Source organism: Podarcis filfolensis (genome assembly GCF_964270895.1).
Source record: "Podarcis filfolensis genome assembly, chromosome: 4".
NCBI lineage: Eukaryota > Metazoa > Chordata > Lepidosauria > Squamata > Lacertidae > Podarcis > Podarcis filfolensis.
In genome coordinates, this window is record NC_139607.1 from 84,369,992 (window position 1) to 84,390,014 (window position 20,023).

The following is a 20,023-nucleotide window of genomic DNA, read 5'->3' on the forward strand; positions in this document are numbered from 1 at the left end:
ATTTTCAAATCTGTAAGTTGACAGCTATGGGCTAAAGTTCTGTGTCCAAGACGTTTTGGGAAGTATAAGATGGTGTCTCCTCCTCCCATTCTATGTCCAGAAATCACCTGGACTGGAAGTTCCATCTTACTTTGGTCGCATCCACACCTCCATTTAGAGCACATTTATGTCATGGAGAATCCTGGGAACTGTAGTGCTTGTGAAGTCATGGGTCTGTGTGGTCAGCACACTTTACAAGCTATTGTCCTAGGGATACTTTGGCTGTGAAAATGGTCTAGGAGCTCGGCACCAGCAGCACTGGCAGGGGAAATAGGGACAATTCTGGGATCAAATTAGAAGCTAGAATGGCTTTTGTAATTCTGGGGCTGTCCCTGTAAAATCAGGACACTTGGAGGGTATGCTGTTGGGGCTTCAGTTGGGAAGTTTGGGGGCTTTCTTTGACCTTATGTGGCCTGTGGTTTTTGGCCTTATATTTGAACCTCTTTCTTTTAATTCATTTTCAAGACCCGGTCATGCTTTTCAAGTAATGAGGCCAAAACAAGTAGATTTACTGTCTTCCTTCTGCTGTGTGTGTGTTCTTTTGTGGGAAGCAGATGTATTTCTGTGGCAGCTCCTTGACAAAATTCCCTTTTAATAAAGTGCGCCGTTGAACATTCTGAATGTCTTTGGGTGGAGTGCATGTGTTCCGATTTCTATGCCAACCATCTCCCTAAAATAACACTTCTGTTACCAACTTCAACATATTACTTGGATGACATTCAGCAACACGGAATAGTTTTATGCTCGTCATCTTTCACTTATTTCCATCTCTGCTGCTGCTTTATCTCCAAAATTGTATTAGGCGTTAGTCTTATTTCCACATAGCCGCTGAGTTGACATGAACAGGGTTACACTGAACGTTTCTGAGTTGTTAAAGGCAATGGATAAGTTGTCTTGTGTTTATCCATTTGAGCAAAGGGCAGTGACATGCTCAGCTGGTGTTAATTTGTGGTTTAATTTGTGCCTTTTTTATAGTACATCAGTTTCCCTGAACAAATTTTATTTTCTGGTATTAAATTATTGATTTTATGCTGGGTGTTGCATATTATGCTTGATTGCAGGGGAATTCTGTAAAAATGGGCGCACAGTGCTAAATGCAAGGCTCCTGCTGTATACAACCATACATCTGAGCCATGGAGGACCACAAATGGTGACTCCTGCAGATACCTCCGTGATTGGGCAGGGATATAAGGGATTTGGTAGTCCTTGAGATATCCTGAATCCAAGTTCTTAAAGGCCTTGTATGCAAGAACCATCAACTTGGTCAGAGAGCAAACATTGAGGAATTCTGCTATTCCATCAAGGCATCGGACCAGTCAGATTTCAGGTGGCCAGCACAAAGGACTTACATGTTCTAAGCATTTTAACCCTGGAATTCTTTTTAACTGGGAATTGCTAGTGGAGCCTTAGCAAACAAAACATAAGCAGTGGCTCCCATCCCAGCACAATTAATGGTGCTACCATTTCCACCAAAATCATGTTTCCTTTTCCTTCTTACTTGTGCAAAAGAAAGAAAGAAGACAGAGGGGGAGAATGTGCAATATTAAGGTTATTCAATGGACCATTATCTTCCCATTTTGCTTTGACCACTATTGGCCTCCTCTCCAGCGAGCTTCCCAACACTGCCGTAAATGTCTTTCTCATAAACAATTACTCTTCATTTCCCACAAGTTCCAGAGGGGGGAATGAAAAAGAAATGAAAGCACTAAGGTACTTCTGGGTAGAAATGAAACACTGAGACTCTTCTTTCAACGCCTCAGTATGTCATGTTTATTTCTTATCCCTTGCACATATGCATTATTCAAAAGTAAGACTCAGGTTTTGTGGGATTCTGTCAAGGCATTGTGTTTTCCAGCACTGACCTGAGTTTGATGCGTTCAGGAATCTCAGAGCACAGTGCAAATCTTCCTTTGCCGAAAGATGAAAAGGATGGTGCTGTGCTTATCGCGCATGTGGTCGGAGAATGCTAGCGTGCCTTCCTTTATTAGCTTCCTGGATTAAACTCACATCATCTTTCTTTCCCAAAGCATTATGAGGCTCAATTAAAACCATATTGCCTCTGGCAGTCTCTTCGCAGCGGGTTAGGATCTCAAGTGTAAATGTACCTAAAGAATAGGTTGGTGAGGGGAATATTTCAGCTTGAAAAACAGAGAACGCTTGCCTAATAGAGAACGTGAAATTAGCAAGAGATAAGGGTGGCGCTGTGGGTGAAACCACAGAGCCTAGGACTTGCCGATCAGAAGGTTGGCGGTTCAAATCCCCGTGACGCAGTGAGCTCCTGTTGTGCAGTCCCTGCTCCTGCCAACCTAGCAGTTCGAAAGCACATCAAAGTGCAAGTAGATAAATAGGTACCGCTCCGGCGGGAAGGTAAACAGCGTTTCCGTGCACTGCTCTGGTTCGCCAGAAGCGGCTTAGTCATGCTGGCCACATGACCTGGAAGCTGTACGCCTGCTCCCTCGGCCAATAAAATGAGATGAGTGCCGCAACCCCAGAGTCGGCCATGACTGAACCTAATGGTCAGGGGTCCCTTTACCTTTACCTAAGGTTGTTATATAGCTGCTCTAAATGAGCAGCAAATTCAGTAGTTTCATGCCAGTCAATGGAATGGGTCCGCTTGCAGGAAAAGTAAGCCAGGATCGCTCTGGGTGGACTTGACCCAACCCGGGGTGACGTGGTGCTGCTTTGACCCAATCCAGCCAAATCCCAGGTTAACAAAAATCAGCCCTATTCAGTTTGTGATCTGGGATTTGGCCAGAACCATAGCACAGTCTTTGCTCAGATACCAAAGTACGCAGATCATTTGTTAAGTGCAGAGAATAGCAGGCATATAAAGTCTAATGTGTCCATTTGAAGTACTTAGATACAGCTATGGGATGTGTGTGATTAAGTCCATAATCCTGCTGTACTTCCACCTACATTAAAGAGATGCCAGATTTTACATGTCTGCTTGCTTCATGCAGACCACCTCTGTGATTCACTTTAAGTGGCTGATGGAGACTTTTTTTTTATTTAATCGTAAGTGGATAGATTTCACTTTAGGAAATTTCTAGTGGGGAATACAAAGTGAACAGCAGATTGAGGGTCTATAAAATGATGCAGCTTAATCACTTTTCTAAAAAAAAAAGTCATTATGACAAGCGCTTGGGCTCCTGTCATATATATTTTTCAAGCTGTTTTTGCAGATAGAGTTATTCGCTCTCTAGAGGGGTAGTTGATGGACTGCTGACATACATTTCTAATGTAGAATTTGATGGATGCGGATATCAACAGCCACCCACCTAGTGGAAAACAGCCCAGGGGAAGAGAAGAAATAGTTACGTTTGTATTTCTAAGTGGATCTGAACAAGAGCTCTGAGTTTTGACCTAAAATTCACTTTATTTCCCTCCTAACCATCAATGATTCAAAAGCCTCGCTCAGTCAAAGGTTCCTCCTCATAATTTATTCTTGTCCTGTCAATAAAAGTTGCAGAAGGAGCAAATCTGTCCCCGATAGCTAGATGGATATATAATACAAACATTCAAAACATATTTGTACTTCTGTTTTCAAACCATTGCTAAGGATGAATAAAATATACAGTGGTATCTCTGGTTATGAACTTAATTCATTCTGGAGGTCCATTCTTAACCTGAAACCATTCTTAACCTGAGGTACCACTTTAGCTAATGGGGCCTCCCACTGCAGCAACATGATTTCTGTTCTCATCCTGAGGTAACGTTCTTAACCCGAGGTACTATTTCCGGGTTAGCGGAGTCTCTAACCCAAAGTGTTTGTAACCCGAGGTGTTTGTAACCTGAGGTACCACTGTATATCAATTAATGGCAACTGGGGACCACCTGTGGTCCGATGGTTTCATGCAGGTGGTCAGTGCTGTGCCTGTAACAACACAATTTAAAATCATATAACATCTAGCAGAGCATGTTGCAACTGCTACAGCAGAAACGCCATGGTGCATCTGCAGCAGAGCAAACGAACGCCTTCATCTGCCCCAGCTTCAACAAAACATGTCTCTCTACAGCCACAGCAGGCACTGTAACCTTCCAGCAGTTTGACTTCACCCCCAAAGGCACACTCCTCCATTGTCACCAGAGAGCTGGTGTTTTACTTGCCGGGAAATGAATTGGGGCTTGCACAGTGCATGACCCAGCTCTGTGCAAGTCCCAGTGGTCAGCTGATTGTAATGTGAAGATTCACCCAACAGTCTGAAAGGGAAAAAATGCAGAACTTATAGTGATATACCATCTCTATGTGGGAACCCCGCTTTAATGCAAGCTCTCCACCCATGCTTCTTTAGCTGGTATACATGCTGAGAACAAAATCGAAAACAAAGTAGGTTCCTATCTCCTTGTTGCTAATTGCTTTGAGAACAATGGTGGGAAGTAATGGTGGAAAGTTACTAAGCAGACAGATGTCAACTGAATTACACTTCAAGTTGACTTTGGACAAAGAGACAATGATTCATGGAGAGGCCGGTTTTTAAAACAATGACCAAATAGTTCTGTGACGTCTGGTCTCTCTCCTTACCCTACCTGAATATGCTGGGGATTGAACCACTAATTTTTACACTCAAATCAGATGCTCTCCCACTGAGCTTTGTCTTCTCTTTGCAGACACCCGTTGCTACTCAGAGCACTTCCTAGAAGACTTTGCCCAACCTGGAGTGAGCCCTGTTCATGTTCCTCTATGATAACATAATGATAATGTAATCACAAATAACCACGGTGCTATAACCTCCTGATATGCGGCATATCCGAAGTCCTGCTTTAGTACAGTACAGTCAAATTTTGGTTCCCGAATAGCTTAGTTGCCGAGCAAATTGCCTCCTGAATGCCCAAACCTAGAAGTAAGTGTTCCGGTTTGTGAACATTTTTCAGAAGCCGAACGTCCGACGCAGCTTCCACTTGAGTGCAGGAAACTCCTGCAGCCAATCAGAAGCCGTGCCTTGGTTTTTGAACTGTTTTGGGAATCGAAAGGACTCCTGGAACGGTTTAAGTTCGAGAACCAAGGTACCACTGTACTTAAAAATAAACACCCTAAAATTATGTCATGTTAAGTTTACATGCTGTATACATATCTGAAAAGTCTTTTTTCTAATAGCCAAAGGTTTGGCGATGCGTTGACCAGGATACATTTGTATCAAACACTCCCCTTTGGGGGCCCTACTGATGCCAGAGCTCCAGCATTGGTTGGACCAAGGCATCAAAGGCTCTGTGAGTGGTAGACATCTGAGCTCTTAGGCCCAAAGTATATGAAAGACTGCCTTGATCCCTACCAAACCTCTCAGCTGTTAAGATTAGAAGAGACATTCCTCTCCAAAGCTCTGTTGCCCTCAGGAGCATGGGGACTGGTGGCCTGGGAGAGGACTTTCTGTGGCAGCTCATACCTCCCAACACAGGTGCATCTAGCACTGAATGCTGAAGATATGTCTCTTTACCCTGACCTTGGACAGTTGTTTTGTTTTGTTTTGTTTTGTTTTGTTTTGTTTTGTTTTGTTGTCTTGTCTTGTCTTGTCTTGTCTTGTCTTGTCTTGTCTTGTCTTGTCTTGTCTTGTAGTATAGAGAGCCAGTGTGGTGTAGTGGTTAAGAGTGGTGGACTCGTAATCTGGTGAACCGGGTTCGCTTCCCCGCTCCTCCACATGCAGCTGCTGAAGTCTCTCAGCCTCGCTCACCTCACAGAGTGTTTGTTGTGGGGAGGAAGGGAAAAGGAGATTGATAGCCACTTTGAGACTCCTTAGGGTAGTGATAAAGCGGGATATCAAATCCAAACTCCTCCTCCTCCTCTTCTTGTCTTGTTTTGTGGGACTCACCCCTTTGGCTGAATTTATACCGTTCTCTTCTATTTGGGATGGTTCTATGTGTTTTATTGTTGTAATGGTGCCCTCTTGGTTGTTCCACTGCCCTCAGAAGCTTGAGGGGTGACAGCCCAGGAGAGGACATTCTCTGTGGCAGTCCCTAAATTGTAGAACTCCCTCCCCACAGAGGTACATCTGGCACATTCATTAGCCTCCTTCCAGTGAATGCATCTCTTTGCCTGGCTTTTGACACTTGGGATGTATATTTTTAGAACCCAGATTATTTTTGCCATTTTAAATTGTTTTAAGTGGTTGTTCAAATTGTATAATATTGTGTTTTAGTATTAATGCTGTGTTTTACTTGTTGTAAAAGATCCCATGGACACCCTCCCAGTGGCCACAGAACTGCAACCTTGGGGGTCATTTTTACTGAAATACTGGGACATTTGTATATATGACAACTCAATAGCATGCACTTTCCATACCTAAAATTTTATAGCCGGTGATGAGAGAACTGGAAACTGTTAGCTTGTTTTACCATTTCTGAAGAACTGTAGGCATTAAAATAGGGACTTCCTAGGGATGGTCACCTAGAAATTGTTAAATGATTTTAAAATTGACTGGCATTTTATCTATTCCAGTACAGTGGTACCTTGGTTTAAGAGCATCTTAGTTTATGAACAACTTGGATTAAGAACTCTGAAAACCAGGAAGTAGGTGTTTTGGTTTGTGAACTTTGTCTTGGAAGCAGAACATGTTCCGCTTCCTGTTGAGTGTGTTCCATTTGTAAATTGAGTCCCCCGCTGGTATAGGAAAGCACACCTTGGTTTAAGAACGCTTTGGTTTAAGAACAGACGTCCGGAACGGATTAAGTTCGTAAACCAAGGTACCACTGTAATCCAAATCTTGCAATGCAAGTTCTCCAAACAAACAAATATGTATATATTAGGGAAAAGTGGTGCATTAAAATGCTAGTAAAAATATCCTTCAAAAATGGGAAAATTTCTTGCAAGAATGTGTGCATTATATAAAATTGCATATAAAAATCTGTTTTGGGGAGAAAATGACACTAAAATGTTTTGTTTTGTTTTTGGAGAAAATGACAGTAAATGGCAAATTGCTGCTAGATATGGAAACCTGAATTTAAGTCTGAAGAAATGAGAAACTGAGAGAAGCAAGGTGGACAGATCCTTGCATCCCTACTGGTGAGCCAATGCTCTGACTCAGTATAAAAGGCTGTCATACAAGCTTTTCATGCAATATATTTTGGAAAGTTGTGGTTTTGTTGACTGTACATTTGGCCACCTCTTAAGATATCATAATGAAGTTTTGCATGATGTTTCCCAAAATCAAGGAGCAGTATTTCATCTGTTTTGAATGAGAAGAACACAGGAAACTGCCTTATATCCAATCAGACCATTGGTCCATCTATCACTTACACTGACTGGCAATGGCTCTCCAAGATCTCAGGCAGGAGTTTCTTCCAGGCCTACCAGGAGATACCAGGGATTGAATGTAAGGCATGTAAGGCAGATGGCAGCTTCCAAAATTGCACTGATTCTAAGCACTGGTTTCAAAAGTGCCCCAATGTTTTGTTTCTTAGAATCGCACTGGGTACGAAACTGTTAGCGTTCTATAAATGTAAATAATGTTGCTTTGCTGATTTCCCCTCCTGAACTACATACTAATCTCTACTAACAGAGAGCAATCACCTCACAGCCTTGTACCGGAAGGAAGAGACCATCCGCGTCTTGCGCAGTGGCGAGATCCACAGCCCTCGTTTTCCTCACAACTATCCCAGGAACCTGTTACTGACGTGGAGGCTGCTTTCGCCAGAGAATGCGAGGATACAGCTGGTGTTTGATAACCAATTTGGACTGGAGGAGCCAGAGAATGATATCTGCAGGTGGGTTGTGTGAGAATGTGCAGAGGAGACAGTCGTGAAGTGTTAATGGCATCAAACAAAGAGAAAAACAAGGCAAAAATAATTACAAACTTATTATTATTATTATTATTATTATTATTATTATTAATAATAATAATAATATTATTGTCCCACCCATCTGGCTGGGTTTTCCCAACCTCTCTGGGCGGCTCCCAACAGAATATTAAAAGCATGATAAAACATGAGACTTAAAAAACTTCCCTAAACAGGGCTGCCTTCAGATGTCTTCTAAAAGTCAGATAGTTGTTTATTTCCTTGACATCTGGTGGGAGGGCGTTCCACAGGGCGGGCGCCACTACTGAGAAGGCCCTCTGCCTGGTTCCCTGTAATCTCAGTTCTCACAGTGAGGGAACTGCCAGAAGGCCCTCGGAGCTGGACCTCAGTGTCTGGGCTGAATGATGGGGGTGGAGACGCTCCTTTAGGTATACGGGGATGATGCTGTTTAGGGCTTTCAAGGTCAGCACCAACACTTTGAATTGTGCTCGGAAACATACTGGAAGCCAATATAGGTCTTTCAGGACCGGTGTTGTATGGTCTTATCTTCCTGCCTGGCACATTTAGGGAGCTTGTGGGAACTCTGTTTCACTTGAGCAATATGGCTCCATACACCAAACCTCCATACTATCACAGGAGGCTTCTTTGTCCCAAGTAGTTAGATTTACCCCACTTGGGGTACCCAACTTGGTGCCCTCAAAATGTTGTTGAACCTCAGCTCCCATCACCCCTGATGACTGACTGTGCTTGCTGGGACTTATGGGAGCTGAAGTCTAACAAGATCTGGAGGACACGTTGGCAATCCCTGATTTAAGTGACTGCAAAAATGTCATGATGCTGTGTTGGCTACCCTTGTTTTAGGAGTTCAGGGACCATTAGTCAGACTGATACTATTCCTGTGGGTCCCCAGATGTTGTTGGACTACAACTCCCATCACCCCTAGCTAGCAAGGCCAGAGCTCAGGGATGATGGGATTTGTAGTCCAACAACATCTGGGGACCCACAGGTTGAGAACCACTGTATGAAGTCGGGGCTTTCATCCAGCCTACAGAAAACTCTGGACAGCATCCAATACATTTTTATCTCTGTAGAGTAGTCAAGAAAGGAATGGGAAGGGATAGGCTGTGGAATAGCTGTTTGACTAGGCTGCTTGCCCCTATGCAGAGTTTGTTCTTTTTAATGTTTATTTTGAATAACGATACAATTTGGGCTCATTTGGGCTCACAAAGGAGCCATATTCCTAGCTGCACCGGCTGCTTTATAGCTCTTTTGCTTCCGCAGAGTATTCAAAGCATATGGATGAATTTCAGCCCGTCATAAATAACCCACAAAGTCCTGTTTGGGATTGGGAGGCTTGTCGCCAAGGAGAGAGGCATGCCTAAACTTTCCCTTGACAGGCTTTCCAGACAGATCTACATGCTACCACACTAGGATTTTTAAAGTGTCTACAGCTATGAAGTATCAGGTTGTGGCTACTCTGCTTTGCCACATTGCTGTCCAGAGCAGTCAGTGATTGGTGGCTGGTAATGCTGAAACAAGCTTCCACAGCATGGTCTAATACCTAATTGGCCAGCCCATTTCATCACTGTAGTTAACCATTAGAGAATTATGGTTCCACCTTCCTCCAAGCCAGCACTGTAACAGTTGAGAGCCTTTCTGGCCCTCTAGATGTTGGGAGTGACAGACAGCATGGTAAAGAGACTGGAGCAGTGGCAGTGGCGGTGGCAAAGGAGACCACCCTCAGCCACCTTGTTAGTTGCTGGGGCGAATGGTGGGAGCCAAGATACTTACATGCTGGGGCAAGGTCCCATCTGGTTCCAAATATAGGCCCATTTTATTATTTAACAGCATCATCATCATCATCATTATCATCATATCTAAATTGCTTAATTAAAAAAATCAATATACAATATTTACGAGCCATCTTTATAACCACATGCTAACAAGCTTGAATTAGTTCATTCACACTGTGAATGAGCTGTTATGAATCATGACCATGGAAAGGATGGGGTTGCTGCAAGCCAGGAGATGGGAACTTGTGGGTCTCTAGAGGATTCTGGATTATAGCTCCCAGCAACCATGCTCTACAGCCATCTTGATTCTTGTGGTAGTTGTAACTCAACAACATACCCAGTGCTATGGGTTTGAAGCCAAAACCATTAGTGAATGTGGCCTATACCAAAAGAAAAATAAAGGAGAAGAGAAGAGAAGAAAGAGAGAAGAATTGCTTTGGTTTTTATTGTATCATATGTTGAAAACTCTTAATACATTTGATTATTATTATTTTAAAAAAGTGAATGTGGCCTATTATTAGGCATGGCTTACCTTCAAGGAAGTTTCTAGATAATACTGTGAGAATGGACTTGTGGACACTTCCCCCCACCCCAGTGTAGTCAGCTTGATGGTGTTTCTTTCACAATCAACATTCTACATAAATTCCTGGTTTTTTTAATGCAACATTGCGATGTATATTTGCATTTATAAATCCAGTTTTATTGCTGTCGTTATGCTGTTTGCCACCGCGTTGTTTATTCTTAATGTTGGCAGTGCAAAATTCCCAGAGTTCCCTGGGAAAAGGCGTTGACTGCTAAACCACTCTGAGAGTTGTATCTCTTTAAGGAGGAGGTCCTCCAGCAACTCTCGGCATCCTTTCCCAGGATTCTTTGGGGGAAGCCATGACTGTTCCAAGCAGCATGACACTGCTTTAAATGTATAGTGCAGATGGAGCCCATGTGCTGAATGGAGGTTTCTGAATAAAGGCAGCCTAAAGAAATAGTTAAAGAGATTGTTTCACAGGGGTGGGGAAATGGCAGCCCGACCGGGTGATGGCCACTGGTAGGAGTTCTCCATGCCTTGCGAGTTTTGACTCCTCCAATCTGAATATGTTCATCCCAAATTTTACACGCCCCAAATCTTGACAGCAGATCTTGGCCCACTTTCTTCCCTCAATGTTCATTTAAGTGGTGAAAGTTCCCAGGAACTCAGCCCTAGTCCCGTAGCATTGTATAAGAAACATGTCCATTCTAACTTCCAGATACGACTTTGTAGAAGTGGAAGATATATCCGAAATCAGCACGCTCATCCGGGGACGGTGGTGTGGGTACAAGGAAGCTCCTCCAAGAATCACATCGAAAACAAACCAGCTAAAGATCACCTTCAAGTCGGATGACTTCTTTGTGGCTAAGCCTGGATTCAAGATTTATTATTCCCTGGTGGTAAGTAACGCAACTGCTTGTTTCAATGGAGTGGAGATTGTGGCAAGAAGGAGCTAAAGGAACATTGGGGATGGATGGAGCAGTAGTTACCTTAGAGCAAAGGGGGGGGGGAGTTAGCTGTCCGTAAATATTTCCTCTCCGAGAATATATCCCAGATCAAAGTAGGTTGACCATCCTCTGAGTAAATCAGAAGTTAAGGGGAAACTATAAAACTCTCTGCCATCCTCTTTAATAACGTGTTTCAACCCCAGCTATCACTTTGTGGTCTGGAGCGACAAGCTGAGAGCAGTGAAAAAAGGTCTTGAAGAATAACACTGGGAACGGCTGCTCTTTCTAAGCAAAAGTGAGGTCAGAAAGGGGGAAATATACCTTCAGGGGTTGTAGCCCATGAATCTAAACAAGACACACACAGGTCATATACAATAAATGCTGCAGACAGAGCACAGAGTGCCTCAGCAGGCCGTTAATTTGGGATCCGTGGTTTTTCTGGAGGATGAAGGTATTGCATGCATGCCTGCTTGCCATATTAATACAAATGAAGAATTTGAGGGAGGGAGTTAGGGGAGGAGGCAGTTTTCCCCCCAGTGGACTGGGCAGATCTGTGTAGAGACCATGTGGCATAGTGGTTAGAGTGTTTGGCAAGGAGTGGGCAGAGCCAGATTCACTGTGGCTACATTCACACCATAGATTTAAAGCACCACTTTGTTCATTATTCATTTAATTTGTACAATTTATACTTCTTGATCATAAAAAACAAAACAAAAGCTTCCAAGCAGTTTGCAAAAGATAAAACAGAAAAATCAAAAAGGATTTGCAACTCTGCTTTAAAACACAAAATTAAAAATACCTCAGCTTTCTAAGCACCTGGTTAGGCTTGTCTGAACAGGAATGTTTTTAGCAGGTACCGAAAAATGTACAGTGAAGGCGCCTGCTTGGTCTCAATAGGCAGGGAGTTCCCAAGTGCAGGCGCTGCCACACTAAATGATAGTAACGGCTTTGACTGGCAACATAAACCAGGTGAGGATAGATGATGGGTCTCAAGCCCTCAGTGAGTTAGTGACTTGTGAAGGCAAGCTCTGGCCGATTGAGGGGATGAGACCAATTGTGGGTCCAGTGGTCAAGAAGGCGGTTTCTGCAAGTGCTGTAGAGGGAAGTGAGGGGCGGATGGGAGTCATCAACCTGGGAAGGCAGCCCATCTAGGAGAAGGACACCTCTGATCCTCAAGCTGTGATGCCTTGCGAGGTAAGTAGGGGAAAAGAAAAGGCTAAGGAGTAAACCCTTCACAAATCTGGAGTAGAGTCCCTAAGACAGTTGCGTGGCACCTGAAGGAGCATCTCCACCCCCATCGTTCTGCCCGGACACTGAGGTCCAGTGCCGAGGGTCTTCTGGCAGTTCCAACATGGCAAGAAGTGAGGTTGCAGGGAACCAGGCAGAGGGCTTTCTCGGTAGTGGCACCCGCCCTGTGGAACGCCCTCCCACCAGATGTCAAAGAGAACAACAACTACTAGACTTTTAGAAGACATCTGAAGGCCGCCCTGTTTAGGGAAGCTTTTAATGTTTAATAGGTTATTGTATTTTAATATTCTGATGGAAGCTGCCCAGTGTGGCTGGAGAAACCCACATCAGTGAGGCCAAGAATGGGGGTTCTTGTTATCTGGGCAACTCTGGACCTCCACACACACTGCCCAGGCTTGATCCCTGGGGAGTTCACTTCAGTGTTGCCAGTGCAGTGGTTTGGTTTTACCCCAGAGGCCTACTCCATTGTCTCTTGAGACGGATGAATGCAAAAAAAAAAAAAAAAGTACTTGTCTGCTAAACACCTGATAAAAGGGATTGAGGAACATAAAATTAAGTAGTATTATTGGTTACCAGTGTGGTGAGAAGTTCCTGAAGAATCTGAGCACTGTTGGAGACAGGATACTGGGTTAAATTGACTATAGGGATAACTCAGCAGAGCCGTTCTTCTAGGTAAATGACAACACCGTATAAGCCTTTAATTTGAAGGCAATTTAACAAAACAACAATTTATGGTTTCCTTTCCCTGGAGTACTGCAATGCATAAAAATTAAGCAATGCTGCATTGTGTGATATTTCCAAAGGACCTCTCTTACAATTAGCCAGCTTTATGAGAAACTGTGAGCAGCGAATATGGGACCCTGGGGGTTTAGGGAAAAAACAAAATATATAACATTTCAACAGAGCAGCTTTTTCAGCAGCGGGAAATGGATAAGTGATGTTGCTGAGCATCTATCATGTTGCCAGCGTGAACAGAAATAAAAATATTTTGCATCCTGGACAACCTTTATGAGAGAATTCCAGGAGCTGTAGTTTGTTAAGGGTGCTGGGAATTGTAGCTCTTTGAGGGTAAACTACAGGTCCCAGAATTCTTTGGGGGAGACATGTGGTTTAAATGTGTGGTGTGGATGTGATTGTCACAATGTATTCTGAAACCAAAATAGCCTTTCTTAGCTGCTAACCTGAGCATCACATGCCAGTTGGGAGTTCCTAGAAAGCTATCTATCTATCTATCTATCTATCTATCTATCTATCTATCTACCTATCTATAAATTTAAAAAGTAATCAAGCAGAATTAAAAAAATATAACCTATTAAAATTTAAACAAAAACTGCACACCACTGTCAGCTCCCAAAAAGTCTAAATGTGGGATATGCTGGAGGTTTGTAGAATGTGAATTGGTGATGGTGGTTGTTGCGTTAATTTAAAATAAAAATAAAAATGATTTGCCACAACAAATATGAAGCAATAATCAAAGCAACCATCAAGGGAGTGGGTTTCAGAAACCCAAACTATGATGCTGGGAATTCGAAAGTCATCTTTATTCATCTGAGATTATCTCTGCAAATTTCGGTGCATCAAAGGTGGGTTGCAATTACACTCAGCTCTTGCAATATTGGCGATGTAGCTCCCCCAGATGGCATGAAAATCACCTGCCGTTGTCCCCTTACACATTGCTCTGACCTCCTGCACTCACTGCTCCATGAGTGCTATCCAATTCCCCTCTTGATACCAGCATCTTGGTCTCCAGTCTCTCTCCCCTTTACCAGTGTGTTTGTGTATCAGAATGATTTATAATGTTTTCCAGGCTATAAACCTGCAAGAGAATGCTGTTAGTTGTTGTTTTTTTAATTTATTTAAGCCGTTCTTCCCTTTTGTTCTTTACAAATAAGTTTAAAGCATCTTAAATTATTAACAGACACCGAATCAATAAAAGCAATGATAAAAACAAATCCCAACATTCTTCTTTAAAAAAACAAAAAAAAACACCCAGTATCATATAATAAGGGGAGGTGAAAAGAACTGACTGAGCAAAAAAGCTAATGCAATCTAATGCTGCTTTAATAAATGTAGAAGAACAGAAGTAGAACCTACTGGATCAGACCAAAGACCCATCTAGTCCAGCATCCTGTTCTCACAGTGGCCAACCAGATGTCTGTGGGAAACCAAGGAGCAGAACAAGTTTAAATGAGAGCCAGTGTGGTGTAGTGGTTAAGAGCGGTGGACTCGTAATCTGGTGAACCGGGTTTGCGTCTCCGCTCCTCCACATGCAGCTGCTGGGTGACCTTGGGCCAGTCGCACTTCTCTGAAGTCTCTCAGCCTCACTCACCTCACAGAGTGTTTGTTGTGGGGGAGGAAGGGAAAGGAGAATGTTAGCCACTTTGAGACTCCTTCGGGTAGTGATAAAGCGGGATATCAAATCCAAATCCAAACGAGCATAAGAGCCCTCTCCCCTCCTTTGGTTTCTGGCAACTGGTATTCAGAAGCATTGTTGCCTCTGACTGTGGAGGTCTGCCTTGTAGCTAATGTCTTGTAGCCATTGCTAGCCTTATCTTCCACGAGTTCTTCCCATCCTCTTGTAAAGCCTTCCAAGTCAGTGACCATCACTGCCTCATGTGGAGTGAGTTCCATAGTTTAACTATGTGTTTCATGCAGAAACACTTTGTTTTATCTGTCCTGAATCTTCCAACACTCAACTTAATGCCTCTCTGACAGTAGAGGAAGAGCCTAGTGGAGGCCAACAAAAGAGGTTCAAAGACTCTCTCGAGGCACATCTAAAAAAAATGTACAGTGGTACCTCGGGTTACAGACGCTTCAGGTTACAGACTCTGCTAACCCAGAAACTGTACCTCGGGTTAAGAACTTTGCTTCAGGATGAGAACAGAAATCGTGCTCCGGCGGCGCGGCAACACCTCCAGAATGAATTAAGTTCTTAACCCAAGGTACCACTGTAGTATGTTGTTGTTTAGTCGTTTAGTCGTGCCCGACTCTTGGTGACTCCATGGACCAGAGCATGCCAGACACTCCTGTCTTCCACTGCCTCCCACAGTTTGGTCAAACTCATGCTGGTAGCTTCGAGAACACTGTCCAACCATCTCGTCTTCTGTCGTCCCCTTCTCCTTGTGCCCTCCATCCTTCCCAACATCAGGGTCTTTTCCAGGGAGCCTTCTCTTCTCATGAGGTGGCCAAAGTATTGGAGCCTCAGTTTCAGGATCTGTCCTTCCAGTGAACACTCAGGGCTGATTTCCTTCAGAATGGATAGGTTTGATCTTCTTGCAGTCCATACCACTGTAGTATAAACACCAACAACTGGGAAACACTGGCCTGCAAGCGCTCCAGTTGGAGAACAGCCTTTACCAAAGGTTTCATGGGCTTTGAAGATGCTCAAATTCAGGTTGCAAGAGAGAAACATGCGAAGAGGAAGGCACGCTTGGCAAACACTCACCGTGATCAACTCCCACCCAGAAACCAATGTCCCCACTGTGAAAAGATGTGTGGATCCAGAATTGGCCTCCACAGTCTCTTACAGACTCACTGTTGAAACTGTGTTCATGGAAGACAATCTTTCTCAGCTACGAGTGATCGCCAAAGAAGAAGAAGAGTGGAGGTAGAACGTTCTCCTCCTTCTGACACACCTCTCCTCTCTGTCACCTGGCTTTCATCCAGAATTCTACCCACCCATCCTGTCTCTCATCCAGTTCCCAAAAAAACTCACAGTTCACCCACAAAGTCTCACAAAGAAGAGGGTTTGCCGGAAACTGCTAGCATAACCCTATTGCAGATATTAATGCTGAAGCAATTGGATGCCTAAAACTTCAAATTGCCATGAAGTTCACTGGGTGACCTTGGGCCAGTCACTGCCTCTCAGCTTAACTCAACTCACAGGGTTATTTGGGGGATTAAATGAGGTGTGGGAGAACCTTTGAATTCCAGTGGGGTGGGAAGATGGGATGGAAATGCAATCAATAATTCTGGTTGGTGCTGTAGAAAAGGCTCTGTCTTGCATTTCAACCAGCCATGCTTTGGAAAAGGGCAGGAAGCAATGCAGGGCCTCCGCTGCTGAACACACATCATTGCAAGTTTATGGATTATTTCTTCCTCTCCCTCCATTATTGCAACTGCTGCAGAGTACCTAGCCTCGTATGGATGACCCTGTCTCAAATAAGCCATTGCCATGTCTGCAGTTGCTGAATGGAAACTGTGTAATAAATTTCATTTGATTTTATTGGATTGGATAATCAAATAACATTGGCATAATTCAGCATTTGGCTTACTGCAGCGCAGTGTAATTTTCGCTCTCGACAGAGTAAAAAGGTGTGTTCGAATAACGCCCAAGGTCTCTCCTGTCTTTGTGTTTTTATAGGTTTAGCAAGCGGTGCAGGTTTTATCAGACGTGCTAACTGCACATCTTGCTTTTGATGTCAAAATCACCGTGGCAAATCAATTCCTACAATTTCCCCCCGTGAAATTACGTCAAATGATTGCAGTGGTGTTTGTTATACTTAAAAGCTCTATGACTTTTCACAGGCAACTGCTGAACCATTTAAGTCAGCGCAGATAACATCACGAGCCAGTTAATAAACTTGAAAACAGACTGGATTTTTAATAAATGAGTTATAATCACTCCCTGGAAATGGGAAGACAAATATCATACCAGGTTGTGCCCTTAGAATAATAGAATCATAGAATTGTAGAGTTGGAAGGGACCCCAAGGCATAGCTGTCAACGTTTCCCTTTTTTTTTAAGGGAAATTCCCTTATTCCAAATAGGATTCCTCGCAAGAAAAGGGAAAAATTGACAGCTATTCCCCAGGGGTCATCTAATTCAACCCCGTGCAATGCAGGAATCTCAGCTTGACAGTGACCTCAGAGGTGGAACTTAAGGATGTTTTCAAATTAGGGACGGGGAAGGTGAATTTTCCTAATTTGCACTTTCCAAAACAATACATGAATCAAAACCCATCCAGCTGTCAGGGACTGGGCAGAGGAGGAATGGTGGAGACCAGCTCCCCAGCTTGACCCTTCCATGGAGGAGGAAGAGGAAGACAGTTTAGATTTACAACAGGGGGTTGAGGGAGGTCACGGCTTAGAGGCTGCGGATGGGAGAAGCTGGGAAATAATTGGAGAAGAGTGGGAGGAAGAGGAGGCACCAGAGGGGTGACAGCTGATGGACAAAGTGTCTTTAGAAAGCATTCCAGACCCCCCCTCCCAGAACCTGGTGAGTCTTGAAAGCAGGAGAGCAAAGAGCTCAAAGACAGAGGGCACATAGCAGCACCCATAGGAGAGACAATGCAAATAGCAAATGAGGAAGTGGGAGAGACGGGGGGTGGAGATTCACTCGGGACACCATTATAAAGAGGCTGGGTTCTATAGTCTCTCTCTGTAAATACTGCATTAAAAAGCGGACGGTAATAAAACTTTTCCTTGTCTTTGTATGTTCCTGGCAACCAGCCGGGAGTCACTGGCAGCAGCCTGACGCAGCCTTTGAAATTTGCAATTCACTGAATTTTGCAATGCAATTCTCCAGCTAAGTAATGTGTAGAAAAATGCACATACTAACATCATTTTAAAGGCTTGTTTGCCCTCTGCCAGGGTTAGGCTGCTTCAAACATCAGTAACTAAGTGTGTTTTGGATCCGGTGTAACTTTATGCCAGCTTAATTCACACTGTTTTGTTTTATGGCAACTTCTGGTGTCTAGGATTGCTCCCTTAAAGATCCATTAATTCTTGGCCACCAAAGTTACCATATGATTGGAAAATGCAGCTTTCCAAAATGTGGAATTATGTACAAAGTAAATCACCACCCAAGTCTTGTAGTGATGAGAAGTAACCACTGGAAGATATTTACAGGATTAGGTCAAAAAATGCAGTTGTTTTAGAAAATTCCATAAGCTCTGGGCCTCTCCGCTTTTCATGTTACAGTGATCATTAGAGGGGAATACAGAGCCCGGGACTAAAGATCTGAAAAAGCTATTAGGACATCTCATTAAATGATCTCTCGGGGCAAAAAATCTCTCCTATTGTCTGTTTCTTCCTTTCAGTCCAGTCTTGTTTTAAAAGCCCCAACAAATGGAGCTTCTATCACTCCTTCAGGGAGATCATCATGGAGAAAAATCTCACTGTCAGGAAGATTTGTCTTCAGAGCAAGCTTATATTTTCCCTTTCTTTAATGCTGCCACATTATTCTTCCTGTCTTCGACCATTCTAAAGATCTATACTCTGTCTCTCCCATTCTCTACTCCCCACCCTAACATTTCCTCTCTTCTCTCAAATATCCTCGAAGCAGCAAGCATTGCGATCAGTTTGCGAGTGGAATTTGCACTTGCGTCAAAAGTCGCTGGAAGGGCCACACACATGATTTCATTTGCCTCATCTCAAATGCCACAGAGTTTCATATGCCAACCTGGCCTCACACTGGAACAAAGTGTAAGACCTCTTGTCTGGCTGAACCCAAGTCCTTCACTTCACTGCATTGAAGCTCCCTGCCCCATATCACAGGAAGCTGCTTTTTTCAGTGGATGTTTGTCCATTGGAGCAAATGGGGCATTTATATTTCTACGGGGTATAAATAATAACAACAGAGAATGGGAGCACATAAAATGAATGGAAAGTTAAATGACACTCTACAAATGAAAATGAATGGGAACACATAATGATTCTGCTGCCCTGGGAGACTCTTAATGCTATTTATGGGGTCCCTATCCCTCGATGTTGGGGACACGGGTGGTGCTGTGGGTTAAACCACAGAGCCTAGGACTTGCCGAAGGTCAGCGGTTGGAATCCCCGTGACGGGGTGAGATCCCATTGCTCGGACCCTGCTCCTGCCAACCTAGCACGTCAAAGTGCAAGTAGATAAATAGGTACCACTCCGGCGGGAAGGTAAACGGCGTTTCCGTGCGCTGCTCTGGTTCGCCAGAAGCGGCTTAGTCATGCTGGCCACATGACCCGGAAGCTGTACGTCGGCTCCCTCGGCCAATAAAGTGGGATGAGCGCCGCAACCCCAGAGTCAGCCACGACTGGACCTAATGGTCAGGGGTCCCTTTACCTTTACCTTACCCCTTGATGAAGCTGCACTTGCTCCTTTTCGACCCTTCACTGTTGTGTCTTGTTGTAGTTGAAACTTTTTATCTTCTCATGAATGTCATCCTGGTATGCACTCCTTGTCCAACAAAACCTCCATTTTCTCTGTGGCCTTCGTCTCATGAACAGCATGTTTTTACATCTGGCAGTGTACAAGAGCTTCCATCTACAACAGGATTTCCAAAACAGATTTATTTATACTTGCTTCCCCATTCCTCCCCCTGTGCCGTTTACAGTATGTGGTGCTTGCTAAGTTGTAAATCATGGCTCTGTAAATCAAGGCCTAGCACAACTTTAGGCCATTGTCACCACCATCAACACCATTCTTCTTGAAGAGTGAATACTTTGAAGTCGTAACTATCCCCATCCACTTTATTCAGCCTCTCCTAGATAGACCTACTCTGTCACATCATCATCATCATCATCATCACCACATTCATATACCACTTTTTCTTCCACGGAGCTCAAGGTGGTGTACCTGGTTTCCCCCCATTTCATCCTCACAACAAGCCCATGAGGTAGGTTAGACTAAGAGATGGTGACTGGCCCAAGCTCACCCAGTGAGCTTCATGGTTGAGTGGGGATTCAAACCCTGCTCTCCCAGATGACAGTCCAACACTCTAACCATTATACCACCCTGGCTCTTCCTCACTATCTACTATTGGT

The 20,023-nt window shown here is 43.8% G+C and overlaps 1 protein-coding gene across 1 annotated transcript in view; it reads left to right on the plus strand.

Annotated features, from left to right (window-relative positions):
- Nucleotides 1-20,023, plus strand: part of PDGFD (platelet derived growth factor D) — a 138,101-nt gene that overhangs the window by 79,171 nt on the left and 38,907 nt on the right. The window contains exons 2-3 of the mRNA XM_083609237.1: nucleotides 7,530-7,734; nucleotides 10,802-10,982. Of these exons, the coding sequence (XP_083465363.1) occupies nucleotides 7,530-7,734; nucleotides 10,802-10,982 (386 nt within the window). The remainder of the gene's footprint in view (nucleotides 1-7,529; nucleotides 7,735-10,801; nucleotides 10,983-20,023) is intronic.